Source organism: Bufo bufo, chromosome 5 (genome assembly GCF_905171765.1).
Source record: "Bufo bufo chromosome 5, aBufBuf1.1, whole genome shotgun sequence".
NCBI classification, from domain to species: Eukaryota; Metazoa; Chordata; class Amphibia; order Anura; family Bufonidae; genus Bufo; species Bufo bufo.
Window position 1 is genome coordinate 538783135 of NC_053393.1, and position 19778 is coordinate 538802912.

At 42.4% G+C, this 19778-nt stretch overlaps 1 protein-coding gene across 1 annotated transcript in view; it reads right to left on the minus strand.

Moving 5' to 3' along the window:
- DGKB (diacylglycerol kinase beta) overlaps nt 1–19778 on the minus strand; it is a 668472-nt gene that overhangs the window by 169661 nt on the left and 479033 nt on the right. Inside the window, exon 22 of the mRNA XM_040431289.1 lies at nt 11395–11590. Coding sequence (XP_040287223.1) covers nt 11395–11590 — 196 coding nt within the window. The remainder of the gene's footprint in view (nt 1–11394; nt 11591–19778) is intronic.

Consider the following 19778-nt stretch of genomic DNA (forward strand, 5'->3'; position numbering starts at 1 on the left):
GGTGGAGGCGGACGACCCCATGCATAGCTGTGTTGGTAGTTGTAATGATAGTAGTAGTGGCACTTGTGGCTATGGTGGTGGTGTTAGTGGCTGTAGTAGAGACAGTTGCACTCAGGGAATCAGGAGGGGGCCACAATGACACATCACAGTCTGATAAAAGAGGGGGGGGGGTCAGGAATATGACAGACACTGTGAGAGAAGGATCAAAACGTGGCAGACCTAGGCCGAGTTTGCTGCCACTAGCTCTGTGTTAATATCTCGAGTACAGCAGTTTGTCTCTTCAAGGTAGGCACACAAAACTGCAGCCATGTGCAAGATCTGCAGCATTAAAATAAGGCGTGAGCACTCCCCAAAAATTTATTTTTACCAGTGCAGCACATGAGGCGGCATCACCGGACCCTGTAGAAGAATAGAAGTGGCCAGAATCTTCTCCCCTTCTCCTGGTCTGCTTTGCAGCAGCCAGGCCACATATCCAAGCAGTACAGTGTCCTTGTCATCATCATCATCTGCTTCTTCTAGCTCTTAGACTCCTCCTCTTTCTCCTTTTCTTCCTTTCCATCATGAGACATCCAAAACGGAATTTGAGGCCATGAGAAAACTGTTCGCAACCAGCAATGAGCTTCTATCTAGTTAAGTTGCAGTCACTGCTGTACCACTTAATGGATTCTATTTTGCCTTTAGAGACCTGATGGTGTATGCTCAGCCTTGCTGAAAGATATCTAGCCGCCATTATTTCTCAAAAAGAAACATCCCTGCCTTGTACTCTCACAAAGTAATAAAACATGGGCCGCTCCTTGCAAATGTCGCTGTGCGGCAAGATGCATGTCACTGTGGACACCTGAAGCATCTGTTATGGGCAGGAACAATACATGTCTTTTGCAGTCCACTGGGTCAATGTTTTTATGCGGCAGTGGCGATGTAGCAACAAGGCCAGGTCCTATTGACATCTCCACGTTTGTGTCTCTCTGGTTCCCACCACTTCCGCCTCTTTCATGTCCTGCTCCGAGGGTATTCCCCTGTCCAAGAAGCATTAGGGCAGAGCATTTCTCTCATTCCCCTTCCCTCCTTTCATGTTTGTAAAGTGATGTGTTGCCAAGCGGTGTTGGAGCGGATCAGCATCACTTGCTAAAGTGCATCAAGCAGCAAACATCCCACTGGCTGTGTCCCTACCAACTCCAATTGGGGAAGGTAAGCAGTGACAATGGGGGAAATAATACATGCTCCCTGCATCACACACATGATCAATTTAGTCATGCAACACTTTTTTTTTAAAAGTACAGTGGCTTACAAAAGGCACTGGCCATGTCCAGGAGACTGTCTTCACAATTCGAACACTTTTGATTCTTGTCACAAATCAGATTTTTTGAAAATTTGAGGAATTGGACACAAAACTAATTTCAAGAAGTTTGCTCATCTCTAAACTAAACCCATGAGCAGCAGCTGCACAAATCTCACTGCTGGTTACAATGTATCAGTCTGCAGTCCAGTTCAGCTCAAAAAAGCATTGTCTAGACTGGATACAGGACTGATTATTCACTGACAGCAAACAGACACCTTGAACTTTATGAGAAATTAAAACACAAACTTTTAAACGATCAGAGATTAAGCTTTATTTACATAAAACCAGAAAACACCTTTAAGAAAAGTTCTTCTCAAGTTTCAGTCCTTTTATAAATGATCTTAAAATGCTGGAACTAATAATATTTTAGAAAAAAAAAATAAGACATTCCCTTTTTAAAGCTACAGACCCCGTTCCTCTTCAACAAATATATCTATTTTTCCCCTCTATTTATAATTGAACTTCCGATGAAATGATGCATTAAATAATGCTGAGAACAGCTGCCGGAGAAGCTATTTTTATGGCATTCCTGACAGAATAGTCACCGAACATGTAAATATTGATACGTGAAAGAGACATTTTTAGCTGTTTGCCTCAAAATGAGACAAAACCTGAGAAGTTCCCATCTGCAGCCCCTGGCCGAACGAGCAAAACTTGCCTGTTAACTAAATAAGTACTGTCATTTACTTGCCATCACCCACTGTGCTCATTTCTCACCTAGAAGCAGGGGAGAGATAGATTGTAACTGTTAGCCTGCAAAAGAGAGCAAATGTCAATGGTTCTGAGGCGCCACGAGCGCCTGTAATGAGCACAATTTAACCTGTTCCATATATCAAATGCTCGGGATTGATGATGGTAATAAAATAAAAGCTCTTCTGTTGGTAAAAGATGAGCGTTCTCCACCAAAACTGTGTCCACTATCAGAGAGGTGCAACGTATAGTATGTGTAAGAGGAGGCAGAAATATAGTTACATAGTTAATACGGTGGAAAAAAGACATATGTCCATCAAGTTCAACCAACGGATAGGTAGGGACGCGAATCACAGAAGGGAGTGAGATTGGCAAATGAGATGGATAGATATATAGATATGAGATAGATAATAGATAGATAGATAGATAGATAGATAGATAATAGATAGATAGATAGATATGAGATAGATGGATAGATAGATAGATAGATAGATAGATAGATAGATAGATAGATAGATAGATAGATATGAGTGGTAGATAGATATGAGATAGATAGATATGAAATAGATGATAGATAGTTATGAGATAGATAATAGATAGATAGATAGATAGATAGATAGATAGATAGATAGATAATTGATAGATAGATAATTGATAGACATAAGATAGATATGAGATAGATAGATAGATAGATAGATAGATAATAGATAGATAGATAGATAGATAATAGATAGATGAATAGATAGATAGATAGATAATAGATAGATAGATATGATATAGATAGATAGATAGATGAATAGATAGATAGATAGATAATAGATAGATAGATATGATATAGATAGATAGATATGATATAGATAGATAGATAGATAGAGAGATATGATATAGATAGATAGATAGATAGATAGATAGATAGATAGATAATAGATAGATAGATAGATAATAGATAGATAGATAGATAATAGATAGATAATAGATAGATAGATAGATAATAGATAGATAGATAGATAATAGATAGATAGATAGATAGATAGATAGATAGATAGATAGATAGATACAGATGCAGCTGAGCTAAACTTGATGATTGATGTGTTAAATAAAGAATGGCAAGAAAAAGATAAACTTTTCAAGGGCTTTGGTTACGAGATAACCAACACTGTGCCATATGTTATCAGAGTCAAGTTTAGCTTGGCTACATCTGTAGATAGATAGATAAACAGATAGATATACAGATAATAGATGCTATTCATTTCATGCTATATTATGGAAAAATATTGTAAATATCAATTTTCATGAAATTGTACGAAAACTCAATTGTATGAAAACGAGAAAGAAAGAAAGAAAGAAAGATGGAAAGAAAGGTAAACCTATAATACATATATATAAAAGAAATGTGAGATAGATAGATAGATAGATTCATAGATAGATTCATAGATAGATAGATGGATAGATAGATAATAGATAGATAGATAGATAGATATGAGATAGAATTTTAGATAAATGTATGAATAGTTCAGAATTTAGGACATGATGCATTTTTGTAGAAACTTCCATTATTACGAAGTCTATATGTGTGTGGTGGTGATGGTGGTGGGGGGTGTGAGGTGACAATCATTGCCCTGTCACCCTTTCCCCTCACTCCCTTCTGATAGAATTCCCCCACCATCCCCATATCATCACCAGTGGTTTTGATGTTGCGTCTCTACTGTTTCGCCTTCCAACTTTGCCTTAGAGAAATTAAATCAGAATTCTTCCCTCTGATTTCATTTTCCGGCAACTTACCCAAAAGAAAAGTTGCCCCCCTGAAGAAGCCGTCACTGTGAATGTGAGGCCGGCAATGTTATACCTGTGCAAATCCATCAACTGGAAAGGGGAAAGGAAAATAAGTTTCTTGGAGATGATTACCGGTAATTGGCTGCAGTAGCGTGCACATTTCAGCCTCTAACCACAATTTACAAACGCAGGGCACGAGAGTCTCCAAACAGCGCAACCGTACAGCATGACTAATTCATCAAGTGCTAAAAGCAGCCAAGCCAAGGATCCCAGGCAGACAATGGAAGTCGTCGACGGCAGAGAGACTCTTGACATTTAAAGAGACAACGCTTCAGTCAAGTAATCAACCAAATTATGGAGTGCGGGATGCATAAGTACGACTGTACACGTCGTCAGACAAATGCATATAAATGTATTGTATTATTTACATCCTGAAACGCGCCGGCCACGAGGTACTAGAGTGAAAAGTCAAGAAGTAGAAGCAAGAGCGAAGAAACTTAACGGTAAACTTTTAGCTACGAGACGTGATGAGATAATTAGAAATTTATTGTCAGGGAAAATGCAATTCTGAAGGTGTCCATACACGTTGGCTAGAAGTCTGCTGAACCGTCCAATTTGCAGATTGTGACACAATGGTTATTTGCGCTGCAATCTGCAACTTTTCCCTGCTTACGCCAGTTCTAAAAACTGGATGCGAAAGGGGGCGGCTCAGAAGGCCCATCTCATTTATCATTTTCTGTGCCTGTCTTAGCCATAGAAAATGGTCCAAACCTACGCCAGCAAGGGAGCTGGCATACATTTAGGCAGGCAGTGGATACACCAAAGTTATGTAGAGGTCTGCGCCTCTAGATAAATTTGGAGCATCCACAGCCAGCTAAAGGGCTATTAAGACCACCATCTAAAATGCTAAGCACGTGCACGTGGACAAAGAGATTAGAAAAAGTAAACAGCAGGTGGTGCTATACCAGTGATGGGCAAACTACGACCCGCGGGCCGTATACGGCCCAGCAGACCCTTTTATCCGTCCCACAGAGGCAGCAGGAGTGGAGATGAGTGCTTCCATTGGTAAAGCTCATCTCCATATTCATCTGTATCGCCGTCCTCAGGGCAGCGATACAGATGAATGGTGCGGAGGAGCAGGGGAGAGGCCTGTAGCCTATCAGAGGCCGGCGCAGGCTGCGCGATGATGTCATCGCGCCGCCTGAGCCGTACAGAGCGGGACACAGGCCGGAAGAGACCTGCATCGCATCATAAGGTAAGTATATGTGTTTATTGTTTTTATTATTTATAGTATACTGTGGCAAGAAAGGGGGTGGGGGCCCTATATACTGGCACAATATGGATTGGTACTATGGAGAAGAGGGGAAGCACTATGGGGGCCACTATGGAGAAGAGGGGAAGCACTATGGGGGCCCTATATACTGGCAAAATATGGGGGGGGCACTATGGAGAAGAGGGGGAAGCACTATGGGGGCCACTATGGAGAAGATGGGAAGCACTGTGGGGCTCTATATACTGGCACAATATGGGGGGGCACTATGAAGAAGAGGAGAAGCACTATGGGGGCCCTATATACTGGCACATTATGGGGGGTACTATGGGGGCCCTATATACTGGCATAGTATCTATTCTGTGAATTGCAACAACAAAGCTAACTCCAGCCTTTGATGTCTTAGCAAAAAAGGGAGACCAACAACACTGTTCCCACTAAAATTGAAGGTGAGTTATACATACTATGTTATGAAAGAAATACATTGCATAAAAGTTTTGTACAATAACTCTTTTTATGCTTTTCTACCTTGAATTAAACTAAACCTTTAATGTTACGAAATTTAAATTTAATTTATATTAATTCACACAAAAGCCCCATCCATCTACTCTTGGTCTGGCCCCCGGGTCCAATATATGAACCCATTGTGGTCCACGAGTCAAAAAGTTTGCCCACCTCTGTGCTATACAGACACATTTAATTGAATAACTCAGTGACTATACTAAATGTTTTATTACATCCAGTCTCAAAAGTATTCAGACCCAGGTGCTTGTTTGAAGACTGTAAAATATTTTTCATGGAACAACCCTTTAAGTTACTGTCACGGAAGTTCCCGCAACAGGTGGCAGGAGATCGGTGAGACTGGCAACACATGGTTTGATCTGACAGGTTTTCTGTTTAGATCAAATGACGTCTGTTTTGTTTCTGGTGCTTGTCATACCTTCTTTCCCCAGGTGTGGCTATTATGGTCAATTAACTGTCTCTATTTATTGTTGTTTCTCCCACTATGCTATGCAGTTTATAGCTTCAGTTGGAGTTGTGGATAGCTGGTGTGTGGATCTCAGCTGAGTTCCTGGTGCTGCCATAGTCACTTGAAGTTAAGTGTTTTCTTTCCCTTTTGTATCTTGTTTGGGTTATTTTGTGTGTTGGATTTCCCTGTCATTTGTATTATGGCCTGAGGGAGACTCCTGTTCGTCCTTCCTTTTGGAGGAATAGGTTGTCTCAGTCTTGACATTAGTAGCAGGGTCCTATAGGGTGAGTTAGGACATTAGGTGTTCCTGTGTAAGAGCTCACCTACCTCTGGGGTCTGTTCATATTGGTAGGCGGGTACAGATGTATTTTGATCAAAATATATTGGTTAAGTGTCTCAGATTTTATTGTATCAGAGTGAGGACTTTGTCCATATATAATGCTTGCATCTACTTTAGGAAGTGCATTATTACCTTATTTCTGTGATTTCATACTGGTAGTTAGTCAGGACTTTGATTAGGGTTTTACTAGGAGGTGTCCATCTCCTTTCCTTAGTTTCCAGGCCTTCTTCCCTCACCCCTTGCCCTCCTATGTTCGGTGTGGTGTTTCCCTCCCACACCTGAACGTGACAGTTAAGTGATCATCTTGTTTGTTGCATAGCAACAAAGAAAGAACGAAGCACGTGACTACTCCTGAGTGCCTTACTACTGTTTCCATAGCCTGATTTGGAGGAAAGTTGTGGATAGGATCAAGCAGCCATGAAACTTAGGGTTATTATAAATGGGACAAGAAGTAGAGTGAGAAGAACCTATTTTCCAGTCCCCCCAAAAATGTGATTCCCATGCTAGGACCAGCCTAAGAGAGCGATGTTTATAAACATACAATTAATACGTTATTTTAAAGTAGTTACAGAAAAACATGACTTCAAGCAGCGCTAGCGGCGGTAGAAGTCAAAGTTGTCAGCCGCTATTATGCCCGCGACTACAGTATGTCTAATGACACACACTGCTTTTGTCTTCAATCCAGATGTCATCTATTGATGGGAACATTTGATCCGCAGGTGCATTAGTGTCTTTATATGCCAAAACAAATTCCGCAGAGAACACGAGATTTGAGGGGATAATGCTATTTTAGTCTTTTAAGGGAACCATCTCAAATGTTGTCACAAAGGTGACAACAGCGTTTAAATCAATGGCAATATATCAAAACTAGAACAATTTTTGACTCAAACAGCCCAAGCTTTAGATGTTCTTATTTTCCGAAGATATCTAAAAGTATTACTCCAGGTACAATTACAGTCTAGCATTTATGTAACAAGCGATCAGACTCTTTATTTTGTACTTTTGTTTGCACATTACTTGTGAAAAAAGTGTCCAAAACTTCTACGGGATTAGTAAAGTATGACTGCTTACTGATGGAAATAGGGCCACTCTTAGCCCAGCGGTCTGTGCCGGCGCTGCTGCCCCTACCCGCGGGCACGGCCGCCGGGCTCCCTCTTTTCTTCCTGCTGCCATGTGCCGTGCTGACAAGCGCAGGTAGCTTAACTGTTGTATCTGTGCTCCATGCCAGAGCTTACTTCCTGCTGGAGATCTGTACTGTTTTTTAGGGCTTGTATGGGTGTGTCTCTCCTCCCTGTGAGGCAGCACGTACACACCCTCTGTCTCACCAGCCTATGGCTAGATTGCAGGAAGTATTTAAAGGCACTTCCTGCCCCAGGAAGGCACCTGAGCAACTCATGGTTACTAGCTTGTCTAGTTCTAGGTGTTTTTGTAGTTCTCCTTTTCTGTGTACCGGACACTGCTTTTGGATTTATTGGATTTTGCTTGTTTGCCGCCTGCCTCTGACCTTGGACTTAGTTTACGGACTTTTGCTTGGTCACTGCCTGCCCTGACTTCAGACTTTCTAACCACTTACTTCCCCTCAATGCTTGCACCGGTATTTTTGACCCCGTGGTCAGCTGCCACTGACTCGGGGACTGCTCTGGAGTGGCACCTGGCAACTACCCTAATGGCCCAAACCTATCCTCACCATCAGAGGCTCTAGTTAAGACCAGGTAGTTGCTTAGTCACGCCCCTCTAGAGTATAGTCAGTCAGTGGCGCAGTGGGTCCACACCTGCTTGCATAACAGACACCTGGTATTGCTCTGGTAAGCTCCATTCAAGTGGAACTGTTTCTGGACAACCCCATAAATTCCAAGATGCCTGGAGTACATTCAACTACACCTTCTCTCTACTTCATGAAGGCCACCCATGAAGAAAGTCATACTCCATTACATATCTAAAAAAGTTATTTTCTAGGGTCATTTTTGGGCTACACATGATTAAAATATTTCTTGTCTTCTTTTTATCCATATTTATATATCTATTGTAGACCTTGATGGTCCATTAGTTAGTCAACTAGTAGTCCACCACTTGAACTTCACAGCATCACAGGATGCTCCTTAGGAATGCACTATGAATTGTAACTTACTTACCTGTCCTGGTTCCCTAGCCATCTGTGAGTCTCCAACCACTACCTTATTGACTCTTTTGACAGGCCCGGGGCATGTGCAATTAATTTTTCACATTGACCCGAGAGTATAAAGTTGACCTGGCTTTTTTTATTTTTCTTCTGTATCACTCTCTACTGTACCACATATCAAGCTGCCAAATCCTTGGAATGTTTGATCAATCTCTTGAAGTTTTTTCTACAGTATTGTATTTCTAGCTCTGCTCAACTTTCATCATGAGATCTTTGGATTGACCAGCAATTTTACTGTATGTCTATTAGTATATTGTAAATATTAAAGGAAATCTTTGCTTTGCACAAATTCTTCTTGATAGAAGGGTCCTTTGTCTTCCTGTTGAGACCACCAGTGATCAACTGTAATTTATGGGAAACTTTTGCGGTGAGTGTTCGGTTTTCCTGCAGCACCACCATAGGAAAAATGAAGTATTACACAGTGTCAATTTAAATCAATGTGTTGTCTGTATAATTCAGGACAGGTCAGGTCCTCCAGAGCAAGAGACACTCTTTGTAACCTCTCTCTACTCTGGTCAAAGGAGGAAGATCCTGAACCGAGGGCACCCCCTCAATTTTACCCAGAATTCCCTAACCTGGACAACCCCTTTTTCATAATTGTAGAAAAAGACATAGCCCGCATATCCATTTTCACAGTGATCCAGACTAAAAGGGCAAATTATAGCACCAAGATATTCCACAGCACTTTTCAGAAATTGGAGATTTACTTAAAGCGAACCTTTCACCTGCATTTCACTTAATAAACTATCAAAAGTACCTTATAGATCATCCTCATTGTGTTATCATACAGTCTTGTCCCGCTTTTCTGCCATGTATATACATGAAAAAAATTGACACCCGATTCAGTTACAGGATCGCGCTTGAGTCCGACGGCGCATGCGCCGCCTGTACAAGCGCGGTCCCGGCGACTGAGTCAATTAGACTGCATAGAGGCGGGGTTAGGGCAGGGGAGTTACAGCCTGGAGTGAGGGAAGGGCTACCCCCTTGACTTCTACCGTGACTTGTGGAGCTGGAGAAGAGTACTTTATAAGGTGATTTTTTCATGCATATACATGGCAGAAAAGCGGGACAAGACCGTATGATAACACAATGAGGATGATCTATAAGGTACTTTTGATAGTTTATTAAGTGAAATGCAGGTGAAAGGTTTGCTTTAATTAAAATGTGCCAAATTCTGGTGCAATTCGGGGTACAGATTTTCTACCATATTTAGTAACCTATTTTTGCCACCCTCTATCCTTTTCATGACTTGGCTGACAAAAAAGAATGGCTTAGTGACGAGGACATGGCTTTGTGGGGAGTGATTTAAATGTGGAACCTTGTGTCAAATAATGCGCAAAAATTTTAGTACATTTTGGACTAAATTAATCCAGTAAACAAGTGGTTTAAACTGAGACTAGACCCTCTATAGGTACGGCAGATTTATCGCCCCGGCATTAGTCACTATGATGAATCTGGAACACTTTAATAGTTTCTGTCTAAGTTCACACTGTCTTGTGGACTGTGGGTTAGATTTATGAAGACTGGAAGGCGTAATGCCTTGACATAGTGTGAGATGGTGTGAGAAGCACATCTAAATAAATTTGGCGCATCTTGCAGGTTCATGAGCTACAATCTGAAATCTGTGCCACCTAGGTACTGCCATGAGTTTTAGTGGCAGAAAACTGGAGCAAGTAATATAAAATGTGTTGGTTCTCTCTGCCCATGCTCCTCCACACACACATACACACTCATATTTTTGCACAGAACTTTTTGCCCATGGTCTGATTTGGCCCCGGGATCCCAGTGCTGCAAGGCACCGCTGCTAACCACGTAGCCACCATGCAAGAGACAACCAAGCAACATATAGTATATAAAAGTGAGGTCTTCATGGTGGAAAAATAATGTAAAGTTTCTAACATCAATCACAATGGAAAACCTTCCGTTATAGATGGCAGTAGGGACACTAGGCTAAAATAGAACTGTTTGGCAAAGTCTCAGACTGCTGTGTGTTTCCAAAAGGCAATCAAACATTACTTTTTACTATCCACGTTACGGCTCACATTTCCCAATCTATTGTGCTTCGAATGCGATCCATCAACCGCTAATCAGCTCAAGTCTTTTGCAGAACAATGAGGAGATAATTCCCTGTTGACCCTTGGACCTTTGCGAGGAACACAAATACCCTGATTAAAGAATAATAAAAAATATATAAAAATAAGTGAAACAATGTGTCCTCTAAATGGGAATCGGTAAGGGTTAGTCAACAAGCCTATAGTGATAATAGAAACATGTTAGGCAGATATGTTTTATGGGTGAATTTGTAGTCAATGAGACATAACCTGGAAGACCATAGAAATGCTGGCTGTGGCTTCACCGGACGAGAGATTTCTGATCAGAGGATCTTAAAAGGGTGTTTTGGAAAGCAAGGCTGATTTCCCCCCCCCCCCCCCCCAAAAAAAAAAACAGCACCACCTCTGTCTACAAGTTGTGTCTGGTATTATTCATTCAAGTGAATTGGACTGAGCTTCAGTACCTCAAACAACTTGAGGACAAGTACGGTTCTGTTTTTGAAAGGCAGCAGCCATGTTTTACAAAAAGAGAGCAACCTACTTTAAATGGTGCACATTAAGGGGCAGATTTATCATTGATCAGCGGTATACAGGTTTTGGCACTCTGCTGGCTCCAGGCCTTCGAAGCTAGGGGTTACTGGTGCCAAAAAAAAGTATTGTAAAAACTTCTGGTGACACTGCAGGGGAAACATGATAATACACGGCCGTCTGATAAGGCCCATAAATAGAATTTAGCATAGCCCTTGATAAATTGAATGTGACATATGTAAGATTTACTGCACCTTGCGCTGCAAATTTGAGCTCCTTTACATCGGTCACCGTGTTCCTCTTTTCTTGACTCTTCTTTTCAAGTCTGCGATTAATTCTTCTTTTTCTGGTCTCTCCCCAGAGATTTGAGCCACCGTGCATGCTCGGGATGTTCAGAATAGCAATTCCTTCCAGAGAGATATTTCCAAGATCCATTTGGATGCCATCACACTGCAAGAATCACATGAGCATTATTATCTCAAATGTTTTTTTTCCAATTAAACAATTTGCAAATATTTCACTAGAAATTAATATTTCTTACATTTTGTCTTTACGATCAAATAAATAAAAATGAGAAAAATATAGGAAAATTTATAATAGACCAGTGTTTTTAATGCTGGCCCATAGTATCTCTCTCTGTGCACTGCTTTGTCAGTCTGTGCACCTAAACTGAAATCTATGCGTCCCTAGCTGGTGTAGATTTCAGTCTTCTTCTACAGCAGAAAACTGGCGTAAAATAAGATATATGTGCCAGCCTGCTGGCCCTGCCCCTTCCTCACAATCATCATTCCCCCTTTTCGGGAAATTGGCGATGGCAGCGGGGAAATGCCACTTGTGCAAAAAAGTGTTTGTGACTTTTTCCATCGCTAAACTGGCATGGTTTTTCAGATTTTGCAATTGATTTCCTGCCAAAAATATCCAAAAACTTTCACTTTCCATTACCCAACTCGTTACTTCTCATTCCCATCATGGTTGAGTATGGCAAAACTATCAAAACCTCAGTGTAATCATTAACCTATTCAGAATGTGGGTCCACAATCACATTTGCCTACAGCTGGGTGGGTCTACATTTACCTTCAACTACAGCTGTATGCCCCACTGACCAATAAGGGATCCCAACTAGTGTTGATCGAGCACCAAAGTGCTTGTGTGCTCTGGCCAGACACATTGGGATGCTTGGATGCTCTACCGAGCACCCGAGAATAATGGGAGTCAATGGGAGAACCCAAGCATTAAACCAGGCACCCCCTGCTCTGAAGAGGGGAGGTTGCCTGGTTCATAGGAAAAGGTCATAAATTGATGGAAACACCACCAAAATGATTCTAAAACAGCATGGGGAGGATGTCTCGATGCATCTTGGACTCCCAGGTCGCTGCTGGAAACGATGTTGTCCGAGTAGTACGCCACGTTTACAGACTGACAATAATATGCACCAAACCGAAGATAAAATAGATTTTAGAGGAAAAATTTATAGGAAACATTCTTTCTTGTATATTTACTTGTATATAAAGTGCAAGTTCTGCCAAAAATTACCAGCAAGAGGCACTCTGATACAACCTGTATATCACATAAAGGAGGGCCTCATTCACATTGGGGTACAATTGTTCATGTAGTGGGACTCCTACACTCATAAAGCCTATGGATTAAGTGAAAGGGCTGCCAAAAATTACAAGGAACCGGCTTTCCAATACACCCTTTATTACACATAAAGGAGGGCATCATACACAGCCTTGAAAAATTATGATTGATGGCCTGCTGGTGAGCCTCTAAAACATTAGGGGCGAGGGCCTGCTGCTGAGCTGACCCTCTAAAAAATTATATGCCAGGGCTTGTAGGTGAGCTGACCCTGTAAAACATTATATGCGTGGGCCTGCAGGTGAGCTGACCCTCTAAAACATTATATGTGAGGGCCTGCAGGTGGCCTGACCCTGTAAAATATTGTAGGTGAAGGCCTGCTGGTGATCTGACCCTGTAAAAAATTATATGCGAGGGCCTGCTGGTGAGCTGACCCTGTAAAACATTATATGCGAGGACCTGCTGGTGAGCTGACCCTGTAAAAGATTTTAGGTGTGGGCCTACAGGTGAGCTGACCCTCCAAAAGGTTGTAGGTGGGGGCCTGCAGGTGAGCTGACCCTCTAAAACATTATATGCGAGGGCCTTCAGGTGAGATGACCCTGTAAAAGATTGTAGGTGAAGGCCTGCTGGTGAGCTGACCCTCTAAAAAATTATATGTGAGGGCCTGCTGGTGAGCTGACCCTGTAAAACATTATATGCTAGGGCCTGCTGGTGAGCTGACCCTGTAAAAGATTTTAGGTGCAGGCCTGCTAATGAGCTGACCCTGTAAAAGATTTTAGGTGTGGGCCTGCTGGTGAGCTGACCCTGTAAAAGATTGTCGGTGAAGGCCTACTTGTGATCTGACCCTCTAAAAAATTAAATGCGAGGGCCTGCTGGTGTGCTTACCCTGTAAAAGATTTTATGTGCGGGCCTGCTGGTGAGCTGACCTGCTAAAAAATTATATGCAAAGGCCTGAATTGCCATCCCAGGGTACGACTCGCTCCCGGCCTCCACAACATTCACCCAGTGTGCCGTCATGGAAATGTAGCATCCCTGGCCGAATGCACTTGTCCATGTGTCCCTTGGTTAAGTGGACCTTCCAAGTAACTGCGTTGGTCAGGGACCATGTGATGTTATGGGACACATGTTGGTGTAAGGCGGGCACGGCACATCTTTAAAAATAGTGGCGTCTGGGGATTGGCCAGCACGTAACACAGGGGAAGAGGAGGCAGTGGTGTGACCCGCAGCACTGATTGACACTGATTGTGGACCCAGGCGTCGGGTTGAGCAGACTCGTGGCTACTGAGACTGGACTTGGTGGAAGACAGGGTAGTGCTTAAAGAGGACCTTTCACCAGAATAAAACCTCTAAACTGACTATACAGACGTGTAGAGCGGCGCCCAGGGATCCCCCTGCACTTACTGTTATCCCCGGGCGCCGCTCCGTTCGCCCGGTATAGCCTGACTATGAGCTGAGCGATGAGATTGGCCAGCGCTACAGCATAGGAGAAAGAGACGCCGGCAGGTTCCCCTGGATGGAGCCTAACTATGAAGATACCGGAGGCTATACCGGGCGAACGGAGCGGCGCCCGGGGATAACAGTAAGTGCAGGGGGATCCCTGGGCGCCGCTCTACACGTCTGTATAGTTAGTTTAGGCCTCTTTCACACTTGCGTTGTCCGGATCCGGCGTGTACTCCACTTGCCGGAATTACACGCCGGATCCGGAAAAACGCAAGTGTACTGAAAGCATTTGAAGACGGAACCGTCTTCCAAATGCGTTCAGTGTTACTATGGCACCCAGGACGCTATTAAAGTCCTGGTTGCCATAGTAGTAGTGGGGAGCGGGGGAGCGGTATACTTACAGTCCGTGCGGCTCCCGGGGCGCTCCAGAGTGACGTCAGAGCGCCCCATGCGCATGGATGACGTGATCCATGTGATCACATGATCCATGCGCTTGGGGCGCCCTGACGTCACTCTGGAGCGCCCGGGGAGCCGCACGGACGGTAAGTACACTGCTCCCCCGCTCCCCGCTACACTTTACTATGGCTGCCAGGACTTTAGCGTCCCGGCAGCCATGGTAACCACTCTGAAAAAGCTAAATGTCGGCTCCGGCAATGCGCCGAAACGACGTTTAGCTTAAGGCCGGATCCGGATCAATGCCTTTCAATGGGCATTAATTCCGGATCCGGCCTTGCGGCAAGTGTTCCGGATTTTGGCCGGAGCAAAAAGCGCAGCATGCTGCGGTATTTTCTCCGGCCAAAAAACGTTCCGTTCCGGAACTGAAGACATCCTGATGCATCCTGAACGGATTACTCTCCATTCAGAATGCATTAGGATAATCCTGATCAGGATTCTTCCGGCATAGAGCCCCGACGACGGAACTCTATGCCGGAAGACAAGAACGCAAGTGTGAAAGAGCCCTTAGATGCTTTATTCTGGTGAAAGGTCCTCTTTAACCGACTGGAAGCATTATCTACTGCAATCCAACCGACCACCGGGTCGCACTGGTCTGACTTCAAGAGTGGTGTCCTGTGCCGCCCTGCAAACTGGGACATGAAGCTAGGTATCGTGGATGAGTGTGTTTCTTGTGCTCTGGCACCAGGCACAGTTTCACCGTGCCCAGGGCCATGGCCTCTGCGTGCACCATCAGCCTCACGGCCACTGCTCCGTCCCTTACTGCTCGCCTTCTTCATATTAAATGTAATATATGATTGAAAGTCTGTCACACATACAGTAGTGTATGTAGGATTTGGAAGCGTATGCGCAAACAAATTAAAAAAGGTATTTGGGATGTGGAAACGTCACACAGGAGATATCCCGCAGATAATGTCAATGCTGTCACCAGCGGCTAATGAAAAATTACAGGGAATGTCATAGGTATTTGGGATGAGGAAACATTATACGGGAGAGGTACCACCGGTAATGTCACTGTCCGCAGCGTCTACGCAAAAAAGTACACTGTACTGTATGTCACAGATAAATTTTTGAAGCGCACACGTTACACTGGAGATGTGGCCCTGGTAATATCACTGTCAGAAGCAGACACCATCTATTGAAATAGTACACTGTATGTCACATTTTTTGGATGCGCACACTTTACACAGGAGATGTGGTGCAGCTAATGTCACTGTCCGCAGCGGCCTAACTATTGTACGCTATTTAGCGCAAGATGTGCTAAAAGTAGATATTGCTGTCACACACAATAATCCTTAGAAGGACTTTTGGGTCTGTAAAGTTTTTGCTATTTAGCACAGGTTGCGCTAAAAATATACACTGCCTGTCCCCAAAAAATTTGCCATCTGGATTTAACTAAACAAATAGTTATGAGCCTCCTATTGGATAATTACTGCATGGGCGATCATCTTTCAACTGGCAACAAATTACTTAACCCCAACTGGTGCAATGAGTTGCTTCTCATTTCTTAAACAACCCTGTCGAAAGACACATTTTGTGGTCGTGGAAAAGATCTTAGTCTGTTTGAGAAGGGACAAATCATTGGCATGCATCAAGCAGAGAAAACATCTAAGGAGATTGCAGAAACTGCTAAAATTGGGTTAAGAACTGTCCAACGCATTATTAAAAACTGGAAGGATAGTGGGGACCCATCGTATTCGAGGAAGAAGTGTGGCGGGAAAAAAATCCTGAATGATCGTGATCAGCGATCACTTAAACGTTTGGTGAAATCAAATCGAAGAAAAACAACAGTAGAACTCAGGGCTATGTTTAATAGTGAAAGTAAGAGCATTTCCACATGCACATTGTGAAGGGAACTCAAAGGATTGGGACTGAACAGCTGTGTAGCCGTAAGAAAACCACTAATCAGTGAGGCAAACCAGAAAAAAAAGGTACAATTTGCTAGGGAGCATAAATATTGGGATTGGACTCTGGAGCAATGGAAGAAGGCATGTTTGGCCGAGCATGCTCGATCATCGCTAATCCCAACCTAATATTCACCTATTAGAATTGGGAAGCCAAGGCCACACTCAGTGCACCCTCTTCTGTGAAAAACAATGTAACCCTAGAAGAACTTCTCACTGGAGAAGGAGTAGGGGATCTTGGGGACATTGTGTTGTATGTTTTGGGGTTCAGTTGAATGTTTTTTTTCCTATTGTCACTTTTATAGTACAGTATTCCGAAAAGTTGGTAAAATTCTGACAACTTCAGTAAAACTCCCATTACACCAAGCATCTCCCTGTTCTTTTTCAATCCATACTGGTTGGGTGGGGCTTTAGTAGGAAATATTTCCACATTGCTACTTTTATCACACACAAAATGTCTCCAAGGACATTCCTTACTGAGAAATTGCACTTCACTACCTTCCATGATACAAGGAGGCCATGAAGGTTTTTCACATACTAAAGGCACTCTCTTAAAGGCGATACCTAGATTGGAAAGTTTAGGGAATTTGATTTAATATGGTGTGTGTGTGTGTGTGTGTGTGTAAGGAAGGGGGAGGGGGGCTGGTGATCCCCTTTTGAAATTCCCAGAAGAGAGAGAAATTACCAAGACTGCCTCCATCTCTGGAGGACCAGTCCTGTCCTGCATTACACAAGGAAGCCATTGATGTGAATGGACAATGTGGAATACTTAAAGTCCCCTGCGGTGGTGCTACAGGTAAATTGAACAGTTACTGCCATCCTAACAAGTAGGGATTATCCAAAGTGAACATCCATTTAAGTTTGGAGAAATGTCAATGTCTAGAAGAGCTTCCCACTGAAATGTTCACGTTCTTTTGGACCAATCACTTTGTGTTACTGACAGCTGATCACAGGGTGCCCAATGTCTATTAGCTGAGGTTAACTAGAGTTCAACTGCCCTGAAAGGTGAAAATGAAGCATTACATTGACATTTTCCAGAGAGGCATGTTCTTTGCAGTCACTCTCCACTTTGTCTAATAGAAAGAGCAACTACAGGACTCTCATGTATTAAACATAATGTATCACCAGGAATTTAAATCAGGATACATTATTAACATCTTATGAAATAGGTTTATTTTTAAATTATCCACATGAATAAATATTGCGCTTTTCACAATGGCCACTAGAGAACGTGTTTCCTGTTTTCTGCAGCTAGTTTTTCCCTTTTACTGTATAGACTGGGGCAGGATGAGCAGAGTCATCTCATCATTTTTTTTTAAAGGCATCTCTATTGTACTTCTGGAGATATAGATAATGCTTGATAGTTATACAATTTAAACAGATAAGGCTCCAGATGCAGCTTCCCTGTCGCTCTCTGACCTCTAGCAGAGGGAGCTGTACTCCATCAAATCCTGGAGACTGTAAAAATCTATGCATTTATCATTCAATAGACTAAATTATTTCAGTTGCCATAAAGGACACATAGGAAGTGTGTGCCTCCAAGATGGCCGACCCCAGGGAAGCTTTAAAAAATAAAAATAACACATAACAGATATTATTTATCTCAACAAACTTACATCTAATTAATAATATACATGAGACATTCCCTTAAAGGAAATGTGTCATCAGAAAATGACCTATTGGTTAAATCACATTTGTTTAACATATTTTTAAAGAATTTTTGATTATGTTATTTTTAATTTTCCATGTCACTATCTATAGTTAAACAAAAAACATAAAATCCTGCAGTTTTCGCACTGACCACTAGTGTTGAGCGCGAATATTCGAATTGCAAAATTGAATTGCGAATATCGCCACTTCGAGAATTCACGAATATTTAGAATATAGTGCTATATATGCATATTTGCGAATAGTGTTGATTGCTAATATTCTAATCGCGAATATCGGCACTTAGCAACATCCCTAGCAACCAATAGGAAATTTGCCTACCCCTTTGTGTTGATATCGAATATTCTAATCACGAGTTTATTGCGAATTTATTGCGAATATCGGCATTTAGCAACATCCCTAGCAACCAATAGGAAAGTTGCCTACCCCTTAGTGTTGATTGCGAATATTCTAATCGCAAATTTTATTGCGAATATATTACATTGCCGATTTTCGCAATCAAGTAATTAAAGACTGGAGATCACGAATTCTCGAATTGGCGAATTTATGGCGAATATTCGGGCATAAATTCCCGAAATATCGCAAATTTGAATATTGCCTATGCCGCTCATCACTACTGACCACTAAGTCTAATAACCGGCTTCACTTCTTGGTCTGTACAGATCAGTTACCTGCTTATCTATCCATAGAGGTGATATCAGTACAGGCAGGTTTAGAATGACAGATAAGACAGGATCCACCATTTACAATAGGTGATTGTCAAATCTTATCTATTCCTTCCTTGTACAATGACCTCTGCACAGGTCACAGAGCATGCCCAGAAAACTCTCCTATAGACGTCAATAGGGTCTCCTCCAGAACATTGTGTCTATGGCCCATGGGGCTACTGTAAAGCAATTTTCTTAATGCTTTATAAATGCTGTTAAGAGCAACTTAGGCAAAATGGACACCCTGATAATCAAGTTCAGCAAATAGAAAAAAAAAAAAAAATCTGCAATCAGAAAATAATTGGCAGATAAAATTTTTGGTGACACATTTCCTTTAAGGGCATGAGAGGGGCCCAAAATGGAAGGAGTAACTAAACACTTTACTAAATGTAGTGGTCCAAAATGGCACCCATCAGCGCTTATCTCCAGCAATATAGTAAAGGAAGCAACACAATACATTGTTTCAGTGTGACGCACCCATTACCGTATTGGCCCTTTAAGCTTGTAGACACCAGTAAACTTGATCTATAATGAATGGTCCTACACCTGTACCAGGTTATATATAGAGTCCTAATCACAGTAATCAAAGCGCCGGGATGAATTCACATAATTAGAAATACATTTAAGGAAATGACCAACGAAATGTTCTGTTGAACGAGGAAAGAGAACAACTTCCTCCATCTTCTGTTACATTAGTATCGCTGATAATAGTTGAGAGCTCGATAGGCACCAAGGCAGTAACATAAATAAAATATATAGATGGTCTGAGGAGATGATCAATGTCTGTTCTGTACTAAAGCCTTTCGGTTCCTTACTGTCCTGGATGATATCATAAAGTTCAGGAGGGGATCGGTAAATATGCATATACCATGATTATAGCGGAAATATCAT